Genomic DNA, 24,350 nt, shown 5'->3' with positions numbered 1-24,350 from the left:
GTCTAATATATTAATATGCAAAGAGCCAACAAATATGCAAAGAGTAAACAATGGATTTCAACAAAATATCAGAACTTCAGCATGAGTGTTATAGAGTAATAAAAGTGATTTCAAGTACATAAAAAATTAAGTTGATTCAATGATTGGACTTGTGCATTTACAGAACAAAGCTTATCTATACTGCAAAAAGAAAAAAAAAAAAAAGAAAAAAGCTTGAACATTTCCATACCCCAATAATGTTTCAATGGCAGATGCACTGTAGCTATACTTTTTGCATACTATTCACTTTTCTACCCTAAATTTAAAAAGAAACACACTAATATTGTATACATTGAAAGTTTCTTTACATGAAAAAACTTCTTAATCAACTACTCATATTCACTATCCGAAAACTGTTTAAAAATTAGTTATGCTGAAACAGTCTTGGAAATCAAGTAATTATTAAATTAAGAACAGAAAGGTTAACTGTTATAGCAGCAGTACAGATCTGAAACAGTGGTCATGTATAAAAGGAAATTTCACTGTTAATGCAATGGAAGTATGCCAAAAGATCACTGTACACACATGCAGGTTTTAATCAAACAGAAGGAAAAAAAAATGAAGATATCAGGATTACTTGTGCTGAAACAGCCAAATACAATAAATGGAAAAGATCCTCCAATCTACTACTATACTGCAAGGGGGAAAAAACATGCCAGTGTTTAAAAACTCAATTAATATTTCATGGGGAAAGCTTATATATTTGTGTATATGTATCTTAATTTATCATTGCTAAGAAATTATGAATCCTTTAAATACCCACATATCCAACTTACCGACACAGGAGGTTTCATATCATTTATTGTAAAGCACAAAACAGGCATTTTAAAAGTGAAAGTATACATTGAAAAAGTACATTTATATCACAAAGCATTGACCACATAATAGTTGCAAATACATTTGCTGGAATGTGTACATCTACACTAAATACTAAAAACAAACCAATTTTCATTTCTACACAGAAATATTAACCTCCTATCAGTAGTGATAGATATTTTGTACATTTCCAAAAAAAAAAAAAAAAACACTATTTTAAACCAAAAACAAATTAAGATCTTCATCAAGTCGTCTGCATCCATATATTTAACAAAGGTTTTTTTCCCCCACACAATGAAGCAAATACTGTATTGTCCACTTCTTATTATTGGCCCTGTGCAGAAGAGATACATAAGAAATACACAAAAAGTTAAAGAAAATCCTTTAAATGGAGCTAACTCAGGAGTGAATCCTTTAAGAAAGAAAAACTGGTTAATATAAATGGTGGTGGCTTCTTGCATGATTTGCAAATCCCTGGGGGAAAAAAATTTATTTTTAAAATCAAAGGCATTGTAGAAATATTCAGCACTCAGATGCCAGAAGCATTTATAAAAAACAAACAAAAAAACCCAAACAATACACCACAGTACTTCATTTAGTTATGCTATGCCAGATAAAAATTAAAAAGGCAAACATAATCCCAGACAAAACAGTAAACATGCAGAAAACATGATTGGAATAGAAATCAACACATTAGCAAGTTTCGTATACCTGAGGTGCTGGAGGATGCTGTGGCATTCCCTGGGGACTTGTCTGGGCATAGTAGGCTGCTTGTTGTCTATAGTACTCAGCCCAGGCTGCACTATAATCTGGCTGACCACCTGGTGGAGCACCAGTAGGAGCAGGAACTGCTTGACCTTTGAGAAAACAGAACAACTTTGTTGCTGTAACCACAATTAAAAGCCCAAAAGAATCTCATTTCTAATAAAAACAATACCTTGCTTCTTGTAATATTCCTCCCAAGCTTTTGAATAATCTTGTGTCTGCCCTTGTTGACCTAAAAAAAACCCCCTAAATTTTAATACAAAATTATATCCACTGTAAGTACAGGTTATAAAGACAAGCACAGAGGGTCAGAATTGCTCCTGTTTTATTTTATATATTCATTAGTGTCCTATTTTAAATATTCATTAGAAAACTACTCTTGTAATTAAAAAAAATCAGAATGCTGTTTCTTTTTGCCTTATTAATATTAGTAACTTTTAGTTCTAGAGTATCACTATTAAGAAAAAGCAAAATCGAAACCGTGACAGTTTTAACTAGGAAAGGAGAAAATTTAGGTATCTTGATTCAATACAAAATTTATAAATATGTTCTAAAATGAGTTTGGAAAGTACTTCAAGTAAGCAATCTATGGTACCCTGATACTGATGCTGGGCACAGGGATGGGGGAGACCATTATTTTTTGTCTTATTCATTTGGATGTTACACTATAGATTTTAAATAAAATGTAAATCCTTGATGGAGAAAAAGAACATTTTTGAGAAACAAACAAAAAACACCTGAAAGCTTTTAAAGACTTTATTAAGATCTGGTCAAGATTTTTGTTTCCTGATTAGTAACCTACAAACTGTGTGTACAAAGACTAATCTAATCTTCAAGATATTTTTTAATAAGATGTTAAAAGTTTCAATACGATGTATTCAAATCACAACAAAATTATATTAAAAGTAAGCTGAACAAAGGACATAAAGAACAATTACTGAGAGGTTCAAAGCAACAAAACCAATGAAACACAAAACTCAACAGCTTTCATAAGCAGCTATTTTTCTAGGCAGTGTAACTCCTGAATGACTAAAGAGACCTAACAATCTAAATACAATGCACAAAACTAAAATTGGCTCTGGATTAAAACCAACTTAACAAAACTCACACAACAGCTACAAAAGCACTTTTCTGACAACGAAGGAAATTTAAATATGGTCTGTATGTTGATATTACTGAAATAATTTAAAAGTCTGCAACTTACTTTGTAAAGGCTCAAGGCACAATATATACGTACACACGCACAGACACAAAGTACATATGGTAAGCTTTTAAAAAGTGTTGAATTTGAGTAGAAAATATAAATATGGGTGTTTGCTGTACTATTTTCTAATTTTCCGAAGGTATATAATTTTTGAAAAAAAAAAAAAAGGTGGGGAGAAAGAATGCGTATTTTCTCATTTAGCTCCTTTGTGAATTTTATTTAGCTTATAATTACTTGACCTGATGAAGTACGGCTAGACAAAAAATACTGAAGCATAGACACAGAGAAAGCTGTTTTTATGTTTGTTGGATGTTGTCAACAAGGTAACTTTATATAGTTGCAGAAATTAGTGTCTATCAGCATCACAAAACTGGCTGAAGAACAGAAGCAATTCAGTGAATAAAATTTTAACATTTATGAGTAACTTTAAAAATCCAGGAAAACCCCCCCTTCTATAAATATAGGCAACAGCAAAGAAATCCCATGTAATATAAACAAAATTCTCTTATTTTTGCGTTCCCTAATCATCTTCAAAGAGGAAGTGAGTTTAACATTTTATCCTATGAGACACAATTCAAGCAAATCTGAAACAGGTTTCAATATTTAAGACAACTGCCAAATACCCCAGGGTATCAACAGTAATAAAACTACACAATGTGTCTTACAAACTGTACACTTGAAAACCTGCTGACTTAAGGCCAAACTTGGTTAAGACAGCAATTTCTACCTTGGGTTTACAAAAAGGAACTGATCATTGTTAGATACTCATTTTATAGGCAAAATAACTAACATGGTAGAAACAGGGAGACACATTAAGAAAATTCATCAAACTCAAATGTTCCTTCCCCTCCCCCCAACTCAAATATTTCTGTGGGAAGTGAAAGGTAAACATATTAGACTCTAAGAAAAACAAACACTTGGTAAGTAGTAAACACCTCACACTCCTTTCTTGAAGGTGTCCAAAGAAAAACTTAACTCATTCCTCCAATCTGGGGGACAAATGTGATTCATTTTGCCCTGCTGAAAAGTAAAGAAAGAACTCTTCCTATCTACTTGGGACTTGGCTATCCCCTAACCTCTTGTGCCTCTCTGCCCCTTTTAGGAATGTCCTTAGCTTGCTCCCTTTATCCTTAGTTCAAAAACTGTTTGAGGCCAGATAGTTTAGTTTATACTTTAGAACATTACTTAATATTTACATATAGGTTTACAATATATAAGGTTTTACTTTCATTTCATTCAAGAGATGAGACTTGCCCGAGTTCACATGTAACATTCCTGAGCCAAACCTGATTGAATAGATTTCACTCTAAATTCTCTCTCTAAACACCTGCATCTTTCCCACAACCACTTTCCCCACCACACGACCTCCATCACCCATCCCCTGGTCTTTACACCAAAGGTGCAGTGTCCACCATATCAGTGCTTAACATTAGAAGGGCCTTCCTCAACTCCCAACTTTTCCAAAAATGCCTTCACTAGCCGTCTTCCAAAGGGCAACTGCCAGTCTCTACTTTGAAATCCTTTTTCATCTCTCTTTAGGGTGTTTACTTATTACAAAAGTTCCCTTCACTCTAGCTTCAAAAATACCTACTCTTCTATGTTGGCTGCCATTCCTTATTAAGACTTAAAATTTCCTTCATTAACCCTCTAATAAACTCATCTTTGTGAATTTCTCTCCTAAATTCTGTTGGTGTTAATCCGAGGAAATTTAGAATTGTTTCAGAAAATGAAACGAATTTAAAAACTTAACCCGTTTCAAGAGGTTTAATTACTTGTAAGTGAACAATGACAAATTCATAGTGTTAGTGGGTATTTTCTGTTAACAGAAAAAGCTGGAATTTGCCTTCAAAAGCTGGGACAGCCTACCTAGTTTGGTAAAGAGGGCACTGGGATGTCCAGAGTCCTAGAAAATCACAGCTCTGCCACTGGAAGAGTTCAACATGGCCTCTCCCAATAGGGGACTTAGATTTGGAGATACAAGATTTTTATCTCCCTAATATTTTATTACTTTCTTCCCTTTCATTTAAAAATCTTGAGGGCATCTGGATGGCTCAGTCAGTTAAGCATCCGACTCTTGATTTCGGCTCAGGTCATGATCTCAGGGTCGTGGGATCAAGCCCCACATCGGGCTCCACGCTCAGCACAGAGTCTGCTTCTCTCCCTCTGCCCCTCCCCCTGCTCAAGCACTCTCTAAAATAAATAAATCTTAAAAAAAAAAAATAAAAAATTTTTGAAAACTGTCTTAGTCAGTAAAGCATGTGACTTGATCTCGGGGTTGTGAGTTCAAGCTCCACGTTGATATACAGGCTACTTTAAATACATATGCATGTACATACATACATAAAAATCAATCTTGAAAACTGAACTGTTAGTTTTATGCTTTAAGGTCGCTTATGCGCAGTTGTTCTAAAAGGATCCTAAGGACCAGTAATGCACCTAGGAGAAATTAAGGTAGTTAAGCAACCAATCATTTAACAAAAGAACTTTTAAAGGAAAAAATAAATGGACTTTGTAGCTAACATTAAAGACCTGGCAATTTAACATTATTTCCTTTAAGATTCACATGTGAGAGAATCATTAAACTAATCCTTTGCTCAATAAATTAACAGCTGATCAATGTCGTGCTATAGAAAAACACAGAACTGGGAAAAAAAAAAAAGGTGGGGGTTAAGGAGGCTCTGAAGCCAAACATAGTGTTATTTAACTATTTCTGTAACATTTTTCTCCACAAAGGAGTCAACAGGGTCCAGCGTACTATCTATAAAATTAAAATTTTACAGTCAGTAAAGGTAGAAAATGAAAAAAGAATGGCAAGGTGAAAAGTCTATCCTTAAAAATCTGAATGGTAATAAGACCTCACAGATTACATTCAACACGCATCCCTCACTTTGGGCAAGTAAAATATAAAAATACTAAACAGTAATTAATGGCCATGCTGCAAATGAATGGTAAAATACACTAAAACACAAGTTGCACTAATTCCCCAATAATTTTCTAGGTCCACAAACAGGCCTATTTTTACTCATTTTTAATATTAACGTAGGGAACATCTCTGGCTTATTAACCACTGTGAAAATATAAGCTGGACCCAATGATTTTTAACTGCAACAATTTAATTGCAAATCCTCTAATCTTTAAAATGGTGACACTATTTAACACAAGTTATTAGAGTGACCGTAAGTCCTGACAGAATACCATCCTCAGTTATTCTCAAAACTATCCAAATCTGGACAATAAATTATGTGATCACCCTAAATAGAATATACTGTTTTGAGGAAAAATAATTTTTCTTTAAACAGAAATCAAGCTGGGTAAAACATTCTTATCACCAGGTAAATGTATCCCACACAAAAAAGATTAATATAACTACCCTTCTGGAAATTTTTCTTTCTGTGGAGGATGACAAAACATCCATGGGCTGAGAAATTTAGGCTGAGAATCTCAAACAGACTGTATCTTCTGAGAAAAATTCTAGCATCTATAGATTCATTCTATTCCAGTGAAGGATGGATAAGTTTATCTGTTTAGCTTTCATTTGTGGTAAGTGGCTGTGGTATACATGTGTTAATTTTAAATGACTAACACCACAAGCTTCTAAAAGCAAAAATTATCTGTTCAGAAATACAGTTGACCCTTGAACAACTCAGGGTTATAGGCACTGACCCGTGTACAGTTGAAAACCCACATGTAACTTTGACTTCCCCAAAACTGCTAATAGTCTTCTGTTGAGCAGAAGTCTTTACAGATAACATAAACAGTTGATTAGCACCTATTTTGTATGTTTACGTATTACATACTGTATTCTACAATAAAGCAGGCTAGAAAAAAAAATACTAAGAAAAATATAAAGAAAATTCATTTATAGTACTGTAAAAGAAAATCTACTTGTAAGTAGTCCCGCTAAATTCAAACTTATGTTGTTATTAAGGGGTTAAGAGCATAATACCAGGTTCCAAGTGGTCCCAGGAAAAGGCCAATTTGGGAGATAGACTTGGGATTTACGCCCTCTAGGGAGTTCAAATTCTGCTTCTACCACTTAGTAGCTGTACATGTGACATGTTAGTGGAAATACAGTCCTTTTCATTAGTAACAGTTTGTAGTAATATAGTTGGCAAAGTACTTGATTAACAATTGTATCCTCCATGAAAATAAAACCAGAAGGGCAGGGGCTCCTGCTATTATGCCCATAATCACATTCTCAGCTCTATCATTATGTTTGGCATGTGGTATGTGCTCTACAGTTACTGAATGGAAATGGCCTTTCTAGGTGACCTTTTCTTTTTCATATACACAAATGTTATTTAAGTAATTAATGTACTATGTCACTGTCAGTTTTATTTTGCAGCAGAAAATACCACACACAACCAATTTTTGCTTGGCACTCCAGAATTTAACCTATGCCAGTTAGGCTACTAATATATGTAACTAGCTTTGACAAAAGTGCAAATAATATCCAATGTTATATGTTGTCAATGGGGCAATTTTTAGTTTCAATTATTAAGTGGTTGACACATACATTTAGAAATAAGATTTCCTTGTTATGTGACCACAAATTTAAGAATTATCTGTAACAACCTTGATACACCCAAAAGTTCAGTGATTTTAGAATGCGTTCAATTATTCTCCAAGATTTTAAAAGTTAAAAATAGAAAGTCCCAGTAACAAAAACATGATACAAACATGGTTTTCTCACAGTCTTCATCCTTCTACTGTGATATTTACTAAATGCTTCGACTGCAGTTTAATTAAATGTATAAAAAAGAAATGTAGAACATACCCATTTTCTTGTAATACTCTTCCCAAGCCTTGGTATAATCAACCTGTCCAGCTGGAGCTGGATTCTGCTGATCTCCTTGTTTAAGAAAAACAAAAAACAACAAATGGTAAGATTAAGGGTTTCAAAAGACATTCTTGGCCCTTTCCTTCTGTTCCTTGAGTGGAGAAATTGGGAGCGGCCTGCCATAGCGAGTGAGGGTACTGTGTGGTAGTGGGATTCTTGCTCGTGCCAAAGACATAGGAAGCAGGAGGTATAGAGGCAGTCAAAGAAAATCTGTCTATATACAATGGAAGGAAGAGTAGTCACATTGAGCATTTAAATAAATTCACTGGTTAAATAAGGAAACACAATGAAGATACAAGGTCTTTCACCATTTATAAGCATGGAAAGGGAAAAAGCTAGAAAGAATCCTGAAGTGTTATAATGGAATTGCAGGAGATACAATAATCTTATAAATATATACATACATAAATTATTTATGTTGTTTCATATATGTGTATGTAGATATACATACAGGTAAATTTCTTAGCTCTGTATGCTGAAAGGATTTAGAAGCAATGACAGCTTGGTAGCAATGAACACACTGAGTTTGGTTTCTTAGATGATGGTATTTACTAAAAGGAATCAGGGCTCCTTGGAAAAATGGCTGATTCTAGGGCTTGAGCCCAGAAAGCACAAAATAAGCATCTTATTGTGCAGAAAGTAAGGATGTGCTTAAAAGAATGACAAACATGTCAAAAGGATACAGGAGCCATCTTGAAGGTACTCCTGATTAGCCAAAGCTAGGGCAATCTGATAATCATATAGTAAAGATAGTTTAAAAACACAACATGTTGAATAAAACAGGAGTCCATACTGATAGAAATAGGAAAAAAACTTCTTCCTTATAGTACAATACCAACTAATACATATAAAATGAATGATGTAAATAAAAATTATCATCATAGCTGTAGCTGAATCAGGAATGTGTTATCAGAGAAGTTGATACGAGGAAAACAATACTCATATAATCTCAGTATAATTCTCCAAAAAACATTAATTAATTTCAAAGAGAAAAATGCAATTTTATAGTATAGAAACCTGGCAAGACACCAACGTGACCAAGGGACTATGGTTACCATCTCCAGGGATGAAGCAGGTCAACATTATATGACCCCATGATATAATGCACCAAGAGCACAGCATTATTTCAGAGGTACTGCCAACCAGCAAGTAGGACCTCATGATCTTGACCTCATCTTTGTGAGAAAAAGTTGAAGGAACCTATGTTGATTTGATCGTCATCTTGCAAAACAAAAGGTCTATACTTTTTTTGCCAGATGGGACCCTGGATCAGAACAGAGAAACTGATGGGACAACCAGTGAAATCTGAGTAAGGGTTTTGCATTGGGACAGTAATGACGTACCAAGGCTGACTGACTGTTTTAGCGGGCTGTATGATGGTAATGTATTTTTGGAGTAATACAGAAAGAGTACTTAAGGTTACTGGGACTTCCTGTGTACAGCCTGGTCTTACATGGTTCTCAAAAACTACTGGTAATGGATATGGGCATGTATGACAGGGTAAAGGGACAAATGGGAGGTGAGAGATAAAATATTAACAGCTAGGTACCTGGGTGGTCTGTAATGTATCTTACAACTAAAGCTTTTATGAAAGTTTGCAATTATTTCAAACTTATTTTTAAAAAGCAAAGTCTGCTCAATGAAGCTATAGTTATATTGGAAATTTCCAAACACAAGTTTCTACTTCTACATACAAAATAAATTCTTTAATTACCATAGTTACCTTGTCCATTGGTCTGGGTTGTAGTTGGTGCACCAGCAGGAGCTGCAGGTGGTGGCTGTGCTTGCTGTTGATAATAGTGAGCATAATAGGCAGCCCAAGCTGCTGAATTTGGATCCGTTCCTGCCTTAGCTAGAATAAACACAAGTTCAAGGTTTGCATCTGAAGTCCATAATCTCTCTCTCTCACACTCTCTCTCTCTAGTAAATAAATAGACCCCCAAATTAACTGGTTATCAAAAATAGTAAATGGGAAGTTTTCAATTCTATTACTTTGTCATCATTAGCGTTAATTACAGAAAAGTGAGGTGCAGAGATTAAGTGACGTTCTTAGAGAACTAGCTGAGTGGCAGAATCAGGACAGGAACAAAGATTTTTTGTCTCCAAATCCAATGCTTTGCCTCAAACCATCCTGTGGCCTTGGTTTCTTCCTAAACTGGTTTTGCCTCAAGCACAGCAATTCTACATGACAGAGGACTACAGGAAAATGATTTCTAGGAACTAACCTGTACAAGAAACAATTACTTTACAACTATGAATTCTGTCCTGTCTTGCTTTCAATGTAGAGACAATGTAAAAATCTTAAAAAATAAACAAGATTTAGCCATATTTCATCTCCTCATATTTCACAGTAATTATCCTAAAACATACACTTGATGTTACTGCCCTACTTGAAATTCTTCATTTATCCCATTACAGTCTTCAGGGCTATCGAAGCTTTTTTTAAGTGCAACATTATCACTCAACATCTTTAATGATCTGACCCCCTGGCTTATCCTTCCCATTCTAGCCATATCTTCCCCCATTTGTCAATATTTTTCCAACACTCAAGTTCTGATCACAGTAAACTGCTTGTACTTTTCAGAAGTTGCCACGTTCATTATCTGGCCTTAGAGACCATGTTATGCTTTCTCTGTACTTGCACCCTCATTTCATCCTTCATAAAAATCAAACTCATGCAGTAATAGTTTGAGATCTCTCAGTCAGAAACAGAAATCCTCTTCTTGATTCTGTCCTTTATATCAAGAATATCATTTGACACTATAGATATGTCTTTTTAAGTTTATATTATCAAGAAAAATGTAATTTCCTTTGCCAGAGTCTGTAACTATATGAAATCTGTTTAGCCTTTATCCCAAATGGGCAGCAAGTCTCAGGTGTTTAATAAAGTTTGAGAAAAAAGGAGCAAGGATTTCTAGAATGATACAATGTCTAAGGTGATACAATTTTAAGGCATGATCCACACCCTCCACACCTTCCTCAAGTAATAAATGTAGTGCTTTTCTAAGTTGCATGTTTGTCTTAATTGTGTCATTACCTGTATATTAATACAAATATTTCACTTGACACCATCTCTGTCTAGAGAAACTGAGATAAAACAGACTTTAGAAAATGGTACTTGTACTCCTGAATGTGTAGAGGGTATAACAGAACCAGTCTCACAGTTACATATAATACATACAGAGAATTTACTAATTATTCAACATGATTATCTTTCACTTATCATATTATAAGTAAGAAAAAAGATACAGAGGGATTAAAAAACTTGCTTACTATCCCAATTACTAAAGTTGTAGCACTAGGGCTTATCTAGGTCTGATTTACTCTGAAATCTAAGTTCTTGACTACTACATAAATCCTCAACAGCCCATTTATTTTTCAAAGAAAAATATTTTAGTTCAGAGAATATGGACTTTGTCATTATGGGGCCACATTTAAACACCAGAATGTTAATCAAATTCACTAGAACAGTTTCATCTAAATAATTTTGGTTTTTACATATTGCTAAGTCTAATACAAGCAATATCTAACCCCAGCTGCTATCTTTTAGCTAAATGGGTTACTTCTTTTTCCAGAGGCAATGCTGTAAGCCATATTCATCAACCAATTCTTACAGTGGTGACTTCACTACTACTCCCAGTGGGAAAACTTGACTGTGATAGAGACTACTTCTGATTCCCAACATTGTTCTCAATCATGTTACTGACCCAAACAGTGCTCATAAGGTGCAATCCTGCAGATCCAAGTTTCCCAATATATTCACCCCTTAACTTGCTCAAACTCTTGAATCTCTTAAATTATGTCATTTTTCTGCCTAATCACACCATCCCAGTTAGCTTACAAGAGGGAAGGAAAAGTCTTTTCATTCTTAAGAGATGTTTAAACTATTATACATTAAATTATATTTGACTCTCAGTCATCACAGCACTGCTAACACTTAGAACACACTTTTCTGCTATACAACGTAAACTAATCTTTGCATACCCACATCCTTGCACACTCAAGTTGGTTCTTGAGTGAGTGTAAGTTGTGGTTATTTGCTCACTGTCATGCTGTGCCATCATATTCCAAAGAGCACACTTCCTATGAAATTAAAGTATGTTATAATATAGGGCCACATTTAAATAACAGAATGTTTAATCAAATTCACTAAAACAATTTCATTTAAATCAATTATTTAATTCTTTTAAGAAATAAATACACTAGTGTGGAAAGGAATCCATAATTCAGTACCTTCCTTGAAACTAATCCAGTGAAAGAGGCCTAAAAGATAGGTAGTAGGTGAGAAAGAAGGATCATAAATAAATGTTAATTGGTTTTGATGAATGCCCCTTTGACCATCATGGAAAGAAAACTAGAGGATGGCAGATGCAGTAACAGAATAGAACGTATATATAAAATACAGATCTGAACAGAGAATACATTTAACTAAATGTATTTTTGAGTTCTAACATGCAGACATTAAACACAACCCTGACTTTTACTAATATGTGAAGTTACCATATCAGGAATATGAAAACAGCTTATATATCTTATTTGAAAACTTCAAAAGTTTAATACTCAAGTATTAAATGCTCCATTAGACACTCACATAATTCTATAAATAAACGTACACTATTCTTTCATGGATAATGTCACAATTAACACATTATACATTTGATGGCACTGGTATTTAAAACTAAGACATTGTACTTCTTCCTGTAGTTTTTGGCCTTTAGCACTCTGCCCTTATCACTTTGAAAGGACAGAAAGCCAAATGCAAGTAGAAAAAAGTTCACTGAAAACAGACCATGTTCACACCAATCTTATACACCGTGGTAAAACGAGAAACTAAGACTCCTGCTGAAAGAGTGTTAAGTGCAGAAAAATGCACACAGTGTAGAATTGACACTAGAAAATTTAAGAAGGTAACAGGAATGACAAACAATACAAATTACACATGAATGATAAATGTCTTTTACCTGGATCAGGAGGGGCCTGTTGCTGCCAGTGTGGATATGCATTTCCCCACCCCTGGGGAGCATAAGGAGCTGGAGGACCACTGAAAAGATAGAAATCAATATAAAAATACAATTTACCAAAAGCTAGAATCTTTGGGGGGAAACCCCAGAACCAAACTCAATACTTACTGAGGAGCAGGGCCGGGTGGTCCTGGATTATAAGGTGCAGGGTTGTATGGTCCCATTGGAGTTCCAGGCCCTGGAGGCCCAGGAGGCCCATGGGGACCTGGGACACCATGGGGCCCATGGGGTACAGGCGGCCCTAAAGGATTTACTGGGCCCTATAAAAAAGCAGAAAGATGCAAAAAATCAGAAAAATGGTAATGGCTGAACAATTCAAAGGCCAAATTAACCTTCCATTCCTACTCTTTTATATAGCCACAAGCAACATATTTTAGATTTTCCTTCATTTTCTCATTCACGTTGCTTAAATTCTTTACCATACTGAGACATGTAAATTCATTAAAATCAACAGCATCAGCAAATTGAAACATATTCTTTACCTTCCATTCTATTTCTTTCAGACTACTCCCTTTTCTGTTATTTCTCTTTCCTTTTTTAATTCTTACTTTTACTACTCCTTTATCATTTTAATCATGGATGCCTATGAAATATGTTGTCTCTAGCTTTTCTTTTTCTGCATCCATTCTACATTTATTTTCCTAACAATCAGACAACCACCTTGACAATATATTCCCCAAATTGCTTAGGGCTTATATTGTGAATTGTCTACTGGGTACTTTACCAATAAAGTAACAATTCTCACTCAAAACACTATCCTCTGCACAACCTTTGTGTCACTGAACTGCACTTACATGAACAATTTAAATTCATTTCCTCTTGCTCTGTATCATTTTCCAAATGCCATATCTTCATATTCATATCACACCACATAATTAATAAAGCTTAGTTGATTTTCCTTTTCATAATCACTTGTAAAGACCACTAAGACTAGATTTAACTGTCCTAAACACAGCTTTCGTGCAGTTAATACAGATCATGATGTTTTGGAGCGAACTGCTTAAACCACATTTGGTTGTCTATTTTCGCACTACAAAATAATGAAGCTCAAACTTCATGACTTCTAAAATCCTTTTTATTACTTTATCCCTTTAAATCTCTAACTTGTCATTATCACTCACTTCTACTATCCAAAAACAATCCTTTCCAAAAAGTAAAAAAGGATTATCGAAAAAGTATTAATATTTTTATAGGGCTATGTGCCAGACACTCTTTTAAGTGACACACACTTTATTTAATCCCTACAACCCCGTAAAGGAGCTACTATTATCCTCATTTACAGAAGAAACGGGAGGCAAACGAGTATAAATAGCTTACTCCAAGGTCACGAAGTCAGTAAATGACTCAGAGTATTCTGAACCCTAACACGACTCCAAGAGTCCATGCTCATAACCGCCATACTAAACTGCTTCTCTATAACCTATCTTTTTGCCCATCAATCCAGAAGAAACCTTGATCCATGCATACTAAGCATTGTAAAACTCAAAACCAAGATGTGTTCATTTTTCTAGCGTCAATCTCCACCATTACCGAGTCGAAAATTATTTTCTTCATGTTTTTGAACACTTACTGTCCATCCCATAGAACTTACAGTGTTTGTATGTATTTTTATAATACATTCTTTTTGTTTTTAAGTGATCTCTACACCCAATGTAGTGCTTGAACTTACAACCTGAGATCAATAGTTGCATGCTCTACTGACTGAATCAGCCAGGAACCCCTCTGAGACATTCTTTCAGCATCTTTTGTACATCTATATTCGTCTTTCTCCATAACAGAAACAGTGTCAAACTTCTTTTGTATCCCATCCACAGCATGGCAAACATTAAGGAGAATTTTCCTAAGAAATTCTAATGGTTATTAGTAACTTAAGATGCTCCCTTACGCCCTATAGTAAAAGAATGTAGTAAAGCACTAGTTCCTCATTTATAAGAAAGCACAATCAAGACTCACTATACATTTTTTGTACTACCACCAGGAAACTTTTCTAAAGGAAAAATTTCCAAATTTGGCCATGTATCAGAATCACCTGGAACATCCTTCTAAAATTAGATGCTGGGCCCTGTTCCAGACATTCTGAATCAGAGCTGTGTGGTATGTGTAGAGGTGGAAAGCATTCAAGTAGTACACATTTAAAACTCCCTAAGTGATTGTCAGTCTAAGAGGTGGATTTGTAAATTTCTACTCTAAAGTGGGGGATGCATACAATTCATATTTACCTCACCAGGGTTGAGTAAAGTAAGCCCTTATTAAATACTAAATTCCCATTAACTATGTCCTTCAAGTATATTCTATAACCCTCCACCAACCCTAACATCGTATCTGCAAGTAACACTACCCGTTTCTTATTTATCCACAGCCAAATATAAGGTTCTGAACACTTATAAATGTGTATTTAATTGGGTTATTTTTCACTGCTGGAGAATCTTTTCTATGTTATATGTACCCATTATATGATGAAACCTATAATCTTAGACTAGAAATTGGCATTTTTCTGTATAGCCATTACAGGAACATGTGAATTAATGTCTTATTTAACTAACAGGGCCTTTGTATAAATTGAGGCTGGTTATCTATTTATGTATTTGGTTTTTTAAAACTGTTGTGTGTGTGTTTTAAAGATTTTATTTATTCATGAGAGAGAGCACAAGCGGGGTCAGGGATAGGGAGAAGCAGGCTCCCTGCTGAGCAGGAAGCCCCACGTGGGGTTCAATCCCAGGACCCCAGGATCACAACCTGAGCCAAAGGCAGATGCCCAACCAACTGAACCACCCAGCGGCCCCTATCTATTTTTTAAGTAAGCTCTATGCCCAATGTGGGGCTTGAACTCACTGCCTGGAGATCAAGATTCACATGCTCTACTGACTGCGCCAGCCATGCACCCCTAGAAATTGAAGTTTAAAGCATACTCACACCAATCTTTTCTTCTATAAGTTGCCGCGCATAGTCTATTTGCTGTGGAGTGCCACGAATTGTAAATAATTTCATATTAGGATCTGCATTAGGTGGAGGATTTCTCTGAAGTTCTATTCTTGCACCAGACTGCTGGCTTATGCTTTTTATGGTTTCACCTCCTAAAATCAAAACACATTAATTTCTCTAAAGATTCAAAGGATACAAAAGGAACTATCCAAAAGAAAATGGTCACAACTAAAAGGGCCATTAAAAAAAAGTTTTGAGCAGTATCCCATCTGCCAATATTCTTTTGGGATTTCCCATTTATTCTACACTTTAAATCAAGTTATATAAAGCATTCATGCTTCTCCTAAAACACATTTAAGTTTTAAGACATAAATTAGTATGCCTACACCCAACCTTAAAATGAATTATAACAAAAAAATGCTAACTTATCAAAATATTTGGCTCAAATAAATTGCTTTTACAAGTAACATAAACTAACACACTTACAAAAGAATTCTAAATTTTAAGAAGATATGAGTCAGGAAAAATTTCTTACAACATTAATTAAAACTGTTGGTCCCCTCTCTAGAAGCCAACATGATTCAAATCCCATTTTTATTTTATATATAAGGCCCTTCATTTATGTTTTTGTTACAAATCAACGTAAGATACAGCAAAGGAAAAATCACTGCTATTGGTTTACAACAGAAATAGCATACAGAAAAATCAGGCCATGTGCTGAATTTTTACCCACACATCAAAACATTAAAGAGTTTAAAATACATTGCCTTTTCCTATTATTAATCCAGTTTTCCCAGTTGGTACAATGAAATTAAATTCCTGTAGTCCACCAGGTGGTCCCATGTTCCAGTTGCCTTGACCTCTACCTCTTCCTCGACCACCAGGTCCAGGTCCACCAGGATTACCAGCCTAAAAAAGAGAAAAACAAGAAGGAAAGAAAGTCAGCAGAGAAGCATACTCTTCTTTCCATGATAAAGTCATTACATGTCTACCTTCCTCAATCTTCATTTTCCTATACCAGAAATTCAAGAGGCTGGGAGATGATGTGGCCCAAATAGTCAACAAGTAATACCCACCATTTATTCTTTTTATACTGGGATGAATAAGACAATTCACGTAGCTACCTTCCCACTCCCAAGATGTCTACCTCAAAGCAACTTAAACTTTCCAGTTATTAACAAAGTATCATCAGATTCTAATATAGAACTAAAGGGGGAGGGGGGACCCTTTCAGACTTGAAGGAAAACATTTTTTAAATGAAAACAAAACAATGAAAATATTAACATCTGTCAAACCTGAACACTTCGAAGAAGGTCTGTAATAATTTCTGCAGCATGTTGACATCGGTCTGGAGGTCCTGTTATTTGTGCTATTCTATCAGGTGTTGTTCCATCATCTTCAAGAAACAAATTGGATTGAGTTAGCAACAAATGTGTGTCAAAAAAGTAAGTGCTACTAACACATAGATAATGAAATATATGTACTCACCTGGCTTAAACTGAATTCGAACACCAGCATCATTTTGTATTTTTTTTATCATCTCTCCATTTCTTCCTATTACAATGCCAACAGCAAATCTTGGAATGGGGACCTTATACAAAGAAGACTAGGTATTAAGGAAAGTAATTTCCTGAAAATTAATCCACCTCAAATCATAAAAGTAAATACAGCATTATGGTTGCATCAAATAGGGTAACAAGATATACATTCTGTACTCTAAGGCATAAGTTATGGGGGGGACGGGGGACGGTTGGCAGGGGGGAGGGAATCCACATGTATTTATGAATTAGTATACAACCATTTCTGAATGGGTATTTTTACTTACATCTATCCCTTCATTTCCTCCTATTCTTGACCCATACTCATTTCGAACTTCTCTGAAACCACCTTGATCACGAATTAACTCTAACACCATTTCCTTGGCTTGCTGAAGTACAAACAAAAAACAAAACAACACCCAACTTACAAAGCATGTCTCAAAACACTAATTATTCATATGTGTTCTGCTCATTCCGCCCCCAAATCCTTCTATGTAAGATATAAACTTAAGTTTACCTGAACTTTGTATGGGTCTCCTGTAATCCTAAGAGGTTTGTCAGCACCAGTGTTCTGAGGTCCATCTTGAATCATAACCATTTTAACTCCAGCCCGCTCCTATTAATCAAAGAAATCATATGTATTAACAAAAGGGGAGTGGAAGGAAACTGGCTTCAAAACAGATGAAAAGTAATTTTAGGAAGTAATACCTGAAGTTGTTTAATAGTTTCTCCCCCCTTTCCAATAACTAATCCTGCCTTGCTAGCTGGAATCATGATTTCTTGAACTGCATTTCCTGGTCCATCACCATGGTGGAAGCCGGGGGCTGGTCTTCCTTTTTCAACAATCTGGTCCAATAACCGTTTTGCTGATCTGTTAACAAATTAGGAGTCAAACAATAAGTTATAGCATACTCAAAAGCTTATCCAAATAGAGAAATACAAAATAATTTAAGCAGGTACTTCTCCCATCCCAATTCAGGTTTAGGTGGCTTAAAGCTAATTTAAGAATTTTAATTAAGAGAAAATGCCATCAGAAACAAAGAATGAAACTATGCAATAAATTTTCTAGGTACGTAATTTGCAGTATTTTTGAGGATAATCCTAAATTTCCAAGAAGTAGCATTCTACTTTTTTCCCCCACTCTACTTGTAAAGTTATCTCAGAATTAAGCTATTTTGCCAATTAACTAAATGATGTATTTCCAATTTTAAGACGTCATTTTGGTCACTCACACATTAAAATTTATTTATCCATTCAAAAATACTTAAGAAATGTTAACTATATAGCAGGTACTATTCTAGGTAATAGAGTTACAACACTGAATGAAACACACAGGGTTCCTGCTGGTATAGCTCACCTTTATTAAGTAACTAAAAACAACATGTTTGGTTAAGTGCTATAAACAAAATCAAAACAGGATAAGGGGGACAGAATGTGTGTGCATAAAGGTATGCTATTTTATGCAAAGCAGACATAAAAGACTTTACTGATAAGGAGACATTCGAACTAAAATATAAAGGAAAAGGGGGAGTAACTATGAAAATATCAGAGGGAAAATATTCCAAAGAGTTAAGAGAAACTGCAAAGGACTCAGATGAGCAGCATACTTGGTGTGCTGAAAGAATAGAAGCTAAATGGGGCTTGAACACAGTTGGAAGAAGAGTGGTAAAAAACGAAGTGAGAAAGGTGGCAGATAAATCAGGCCATGATAAAGACACTGACTTTTACTCTAAGTGGTGAAGCATTGGAGGATTTGAGCAAAGTAATGATATGAACTGATTCACATTTTAAAAAGATCATATGGCTATACTATTGTTAAGAATAGATTATTGCTGAACAAGGCTAAAAAGAATGGAAACATGTTGAAATATAAAAAAATGGTCACAGACAAGGTGATAGTATAGAAGGTGGCAAGAGGCTGGATTCCAAATAAATTATGAAGAAAAATGACCAAAGAGTTGCTTATGGATAAATGAAGGACAAGAAAAGATAAAAGTACTTTTAAAAACAGATTTATTTATTTATTTTAGATTGAGTGCCCATGTACAGGGATGGGGGTGGGGGAAGTGGCAGAGGAAGACGGAGAGTCTCAAGCAGACTCTGTGCTAAGCGCAGAGCCCGACCTCACAACCCTGAGATCAAGACCTGAGCTGAAACCAAGAGTCGGGTGCTTAAACAATGGTGCAATCAGGTGCCCCCCTCAAAAGATAAAAGTATTAAAACAGTGTTGCCATACACTGAGATGAGAAGACAAAGCATGCTGGGAACGGGGTGGAAAACAATTATTAACAATCTAAAGTTTCAAATGTCTAGTAGACATAAGTGGAAATACTAAGTGAGCAGCTTGATAGGAGTCTAGAATTTAGAAAAAGAGAGCAAGGCTGAAAATAAAAATTTAGGAGTACATAAAATTTATGACACGTAAAGCTATATATTAAAGTTTATAGGGGCGCCTGGGTGGCTCAGTCGTTAAACATCTGCCTTTGGCTCAGGTCATGATCCCAGGGTCTGGGGATTGAGCCCTACATCGGGCTCCCTGCTCAACAGGAAGCCTGCTTCTCCCTCTCCCATTCCCCCTGCCTGTGTTCCCTCTCTCGCTGTTGCTCTGTCAAATAAATAAAATCTTAAAAAAAAAAAAAAAGTTTATAAAAGAGTAAATAAAGTCATCTAAAGAGTACATGTAGACAGACTGTAAGAAGACTGAATTTTGTGGCACTTTCATACTGAAAGGCCTGGAAGATAAAGCTGGGCAACCAAGAATGCCTGAGAAAGAGCAGCTAGGGAGGGGATATCTCTAGGAAAGTAGTTCACTGTGTCAAACAATGTTGATAGGTGGAATGATGCAGAGGCCATTTGTGATCTTGAAAAGAGCAATTTTAATGGAACCATGGGAATAAAAGTCTGGTTCATACAAGTTCAAGACAAAATGAAAACAGATGCAAATGATATGACAAAGTGAACTACCCCTTTTAAGGAGTTCTATTGTGTAAGGAGGCAGAGAAATAGAAATGTAAGGTTCAAGGACAGGTTTTGTTAAGATGGAGGGATTTTCAAGCATCTTTATATCTTATTAGAAATTACCTAGAAAATGGGAAAATTAAGAGTGCAGGAGAAAATCAGTTCTATTTAGGGGAAATGTCCTTTTTCAGCAGGAAAGAGGGGCTGGCGTCAGGCATATGATTTCATACTTACTGGACAGATTCAGGTGTTCCAGTTAGCATACAAGACCTTTCTGGAAGGCCACCACTGTCTACAATTAAAAAACACCAAAAATATTTTAGGCCAAGAAAAGATTACAACATCCTTTTTAGTAGTTACTTAAAAAAATATCCTAGTTCTCCAGTCATTCTGAAAATAGCAAGAGAATAACGTTACCAGGAGCTATCTGTATTTTGCATCCAGATTCTTGTTGTATGCGTGAGATCTGTTCACCACCTCTGCCAATTACTAGTAAAGAAAAAAGAAAAAAATTATTTGGTAAAGACTGTAAAGTATGTTTTGATTGTTTTCAAAGCTTTAAAAATTAGGCTACTTACTAAATCCAACCATTCCATCTGGAACTTTGTATTCTTCTGTCATTACAGACCTGCTAACAAAAGACAAAAACTAACGTTTTCCTTCAAAGAAAGAGAATTTGTTTACAAAAAAGGTAATCTAATAAAAATGGACATCTAATGGCTTAAACTAGGTTTTCAGGCACATATTCATAGTCAAAATACAGCTTGAGTAATTCAAGTCAGAATCTTAAGGTGACACACATCAAGTGAGGAGGGTATGGTAGATGAACAGTCTGAAGGCATGAACTGCAAAGGAGCTGGGGTGGAGTTCAGGGAATGTTTTTTTAACAATTATTTTCATTCACTTTACTTCTAATATGTGGCTAATTCTTCCCATCCTTCCAAATTACAAATGCATCTCACTCAAAAGGAAAAATGATCATTCTTTATCAACTTAAGTGGAGAGATGAATATACAAAAAAAATATACAGACACATATTCACTATACACTAAGTTGGTTGTGTTTTTACAGACCGTTCAACTCAAACTTGCAAAGTACTCTTTGAAAGGCATTTCACTATACCTTTGCTGCTGATGCATCGGTGGTAACTGTGTTCCAAAAGCTACCAAAAAATCAAATAAAATGAAAACTTTAAATTTAAGTTCACACATATTTAACAATATAATCATATCAAGCAATACTAAAATTTTTCCCATACACATAGAAAACACCACCTTTAAGAGTAAAATTTTATGTAAAATACTTTAAATAAACATTGACAGTGGGCAAGAAAAGTCAGTGAAATAGCAGATATCTTTAACAATGACACAGAAACTGTTCCTTCTCAAGGGGCACAAGCTTAGGTTAAAAAATGGAGTTATAAAATATACTGAATATGAAAATAATTTAGCAATCAAATCTTATTACCATATACCTGGCCATAATTGAAGTGGGAGATTATGAAGACAGGAAGTAATATTTACAAAGACATTCATTCTAAAATATTCATGGCCATCAACTAACTCCAAAGACACCCAACAAAATCCAGGCACAAAACCCTGATATTAAAATCCAGTTACTTTAGCTTTTAACCCAATTTAAAATACTTACAGTCATTCTGAGGAGCAACTTTCTTAGCATCTGGTTGATCTGCAAAATTAAGAGCCTTTTAACTTTTTGCCAATAAATACAAATATAAGACTTAGCTAACCAGTGCCCAAGCAAGAATAAATATCAATGTAAACACTTATTGAAATAGCTGAGGGTAATTGTTGATCATTTGAACCAAAAGTGCCAAAACTTATCCCAAACTCTTAGTAATCAAAAGAAACATTACATTTCTTTCATTCTTTTCATGTTTAAAAGATGCACAGACATTTAAAAAAAATTCTTTTTGATTGTATCAAATCACTGACCTTAATGTATGTTAAGCACTTTAGAATGATACAAGACAAAGTTTTTAGGTCCATTACTAGCAAAATATCACATGCTAAAGGCTAATGATGCTTCCCACTGTAGGAACTGAAGACTGGAAGAAAAACAGAACCTATCAAAATGTGAAAATTTGACATATCAAAGTTGAGTGTATCTGACAGTGACCACAAGGCTATGCAAAATAAATAAATAAAAAAATCACATTACAAGGCAATCTCAATCTAAACTATTCTATTGTTCCTAACCAAACATTTCACAGCATACGCTTCAGCAGAAAAACTCAAAGCAACTACATGACTACCTTCATCTACATCCTTTACACAGATGAATACAATGCATACCTTAGAATAGACAACCTACATCTGAAAGTACTACATTTTCCTCCCCCCTTCAAACTTAAATGATTAAACATCAGAATGTTGTGCAGCAAAAATTCAGACACATAATCCAAGAATTATTTGTGTCCATTTAAGAATCCACTGGTTTATTTCACGTTTACATACTAAACACAGGTAATAAATAAAAATTCCTGCCTTTAAAAGGAGAGGGCATTCCCTCCCAGTGTGTTGTACTGCTCGGACTTGTCCAAGAGCCATCTACACATAAAATAAAAAGAATACATTACATACAACATCTGAAGCATCATTAGCTCATTTTTTTGTATATTAAAACCTCACTATAAATGTGAAAGACACTTAAATAAAAGGAAACCAAGTACACCTGGTCAAAAGCTACAAATACATTCTATAGGCTCATTCAGAATCCTCCTTAAAAAAAAAAAAAAAAAGTAAATAAAAGGGCAAAAAGAAAATGTATCAAAATTCATACATCTAAAACAAAAAAAAAAACTTGCAGACTTCTAAGTTCAGAAGCTTCAACAATTACGTTTTTTAAAAAAATACAAAGCACTGTAAATCTGTTTTAAGCCACATTTTGAGTTAAACCTGAAACACAAAACAAGGTACTAAAACAAAAAAAGTAACATAAAAAAAGGTATAACCTGCAACACACTACAGTAGCAAGCTATAGCAACATCAACCTTTAAAGTGAAATCTGAAATAGCAAAACAATGAAAACATAGCATATAAAGATTAATTCACGTATGATGAGAAAAACCAGTGAAATGTCTTCTAAACATTTTATATTTTTGTTCTTTTCAGTATATTAACAAGATGTCTGTGCAAACTGTCAATCTGGCACATTCCTCAAAGAGAGAAAATGTTGTTTTCTACGAAGACAAAACTGGCTGATTGACTCAAAATTTTACCTACCTTGTCTAAGGTCTTTTTCCCCCCCTTTCCTCCTGAGGCCAATATAAACCTTACAATTTTAAGAACCTTATTATAAAAGTAATGTTCCAATAAAAGAACATTTGAAAAATATTGAAAATCACCTTCAACTAACCTGTATGTAAAACAATTAAAATACTTATGACTATAACTTACCTCCATCTTCCAAAGGTCTTTTTTGTCCCCCATAACCATAGTCATTTGAATTCAGTGATGTACCAGCATCACCTCCAATTTTTGCTGCAATCTTAAAAAACAAAAGCACACCATCATTAAGGATAACATATCTACTATACACTATTCAGTGCTATATTCCCTCATACATACATATGCTAAGTATCTAATACAAAAAAATTAATTTCAAAGAATAACAAAAATTACAGATCAATGTATTACTACCAATAATAACTTCAAAGTTAAAAACATAATCATCATCTGGAATTAAGCTTCTGATAAATCTCTGTAAGAACAAAGAAGTAATCAGGAATCTTCAGAATTGACTGACCAACAAATAAATAGCTTTGGGGAAAATGTGGTCCTAATTCTATCTTCTCCATGGCTCTTTCCCATGACTCTTCAAAAAATGTGTTGTAGGCACAGAGAATGTGAACACCTTATGGGATTCTAAGACTGTGTTGTCTAATAAGATAGATGCTAGCCACACATGGTTATCTGGCTAGTCCGAATTAAGTGTTAAATACACAAATGGATACTGAAAACTTGAATGAAACAAAGAGTGGAAAGCATCTCAGTTTTTTTTTTTATATTGCACACATGTCAAAATGGTAATGTTTTGGGTATGCTGCATTAAATAAAATATATGACTTGCATCATATTTCTATCAGACAATCCTGTTCTATGGAAACATGGGGGTGGGGGAAGCCTGGGAGGCTGTACCTCTAAGAAAAGTCTCAGCTACAGATTCTTAAAGACTTTTTTAGAGTGGGGCAAATAATTGCTTGCACTTAACTAAACATCATATAA

The 24,350-nt window shown here is 34.8% G+C and overlaps 1 protein-coding gene across 17 annotated transcripts in view; it reads right to left on the bottom strand.

Moving 5' to 3' along the window:
- Positions 1-24,350, bottom strand: part of FUBP1 (far upstream element binding protein 1) — a 32,519-nt gene that overhangs the window by 3,548 nt on the left and 4,621 nt on the right. For 3 of the 17 annotated variants that reach the window (XR_013448106.1, XR_004923930.2, XM_036113376.2), the window contains exons 2-21: positions 23,523-23,613; positions 22,611-22,673; positions 21,754-21,792; positions 21,226-21,265; positions 20,682-20,734; positions 20,521-20,592; positions 20,338-20,395; positions 17,854-18,016; positions 17,663-17,761; positions 17,433-17,534; positions 17,096-17,198; positions 16,903-17,003; positions 16,375-16,516; positions 15,599-15,759; positions 12,794-12,945; positions 12,626-12,705; positions 9,379-9,516; positions 7,602-7,676; positions 1,793-1,852; positions 1,567-1,712 (exon numbers count right to left, since the gene is read on the bottom strand). Coding sequence is in view for 14 of the 17 variants with exons in the window: in XM_036113376.2 (XP_035969269.1) it covers positions 1,567-1,712; positions 1,793-1,852; positions 7,602-7,676; positions 9,379-9,516; positions 12,626-12,705; positions 12,794-12,945; positions 15,599-15,759; positions 16,375-16,516; positions 16,903-17,003; positions 17,096-17,198; positions 17,433-17,534; positions 17,663-17,761; positions 17,854-18,016; positions 20,338-20,395; positions 20,521-20,592; positions 20,682-20,734; positions 21,226-21,265; positions 21,754-21,792; positions 22,611-22,673; positions 23,523-23,613 (1,938 nt within the window). In the remaining 3 variants the exon portion in view is untranslated. The other 14 variants (XR_013448107.1, XM_036113394.2, XM_036113383.2 and 11 more) reach the window with 13 other exon arrangements.

Source organism: Halichoerus grypus, chromosome 5 (genome assembly GCF_964656455.1).
Source record: "Halichoerus grypus chromosome 5, mHalGry1.hap1.1, whole genome shotgun sequence".
Lineage (NCBI taxonomy): Eukaryota > Metazoa > Chordata > Mammalia > Carnivora > Phocidae > Halichoerus > Halichoerus grypus.
This window is presented reverse-complemented; position numbering and strand designations above follow the sequence as displayed.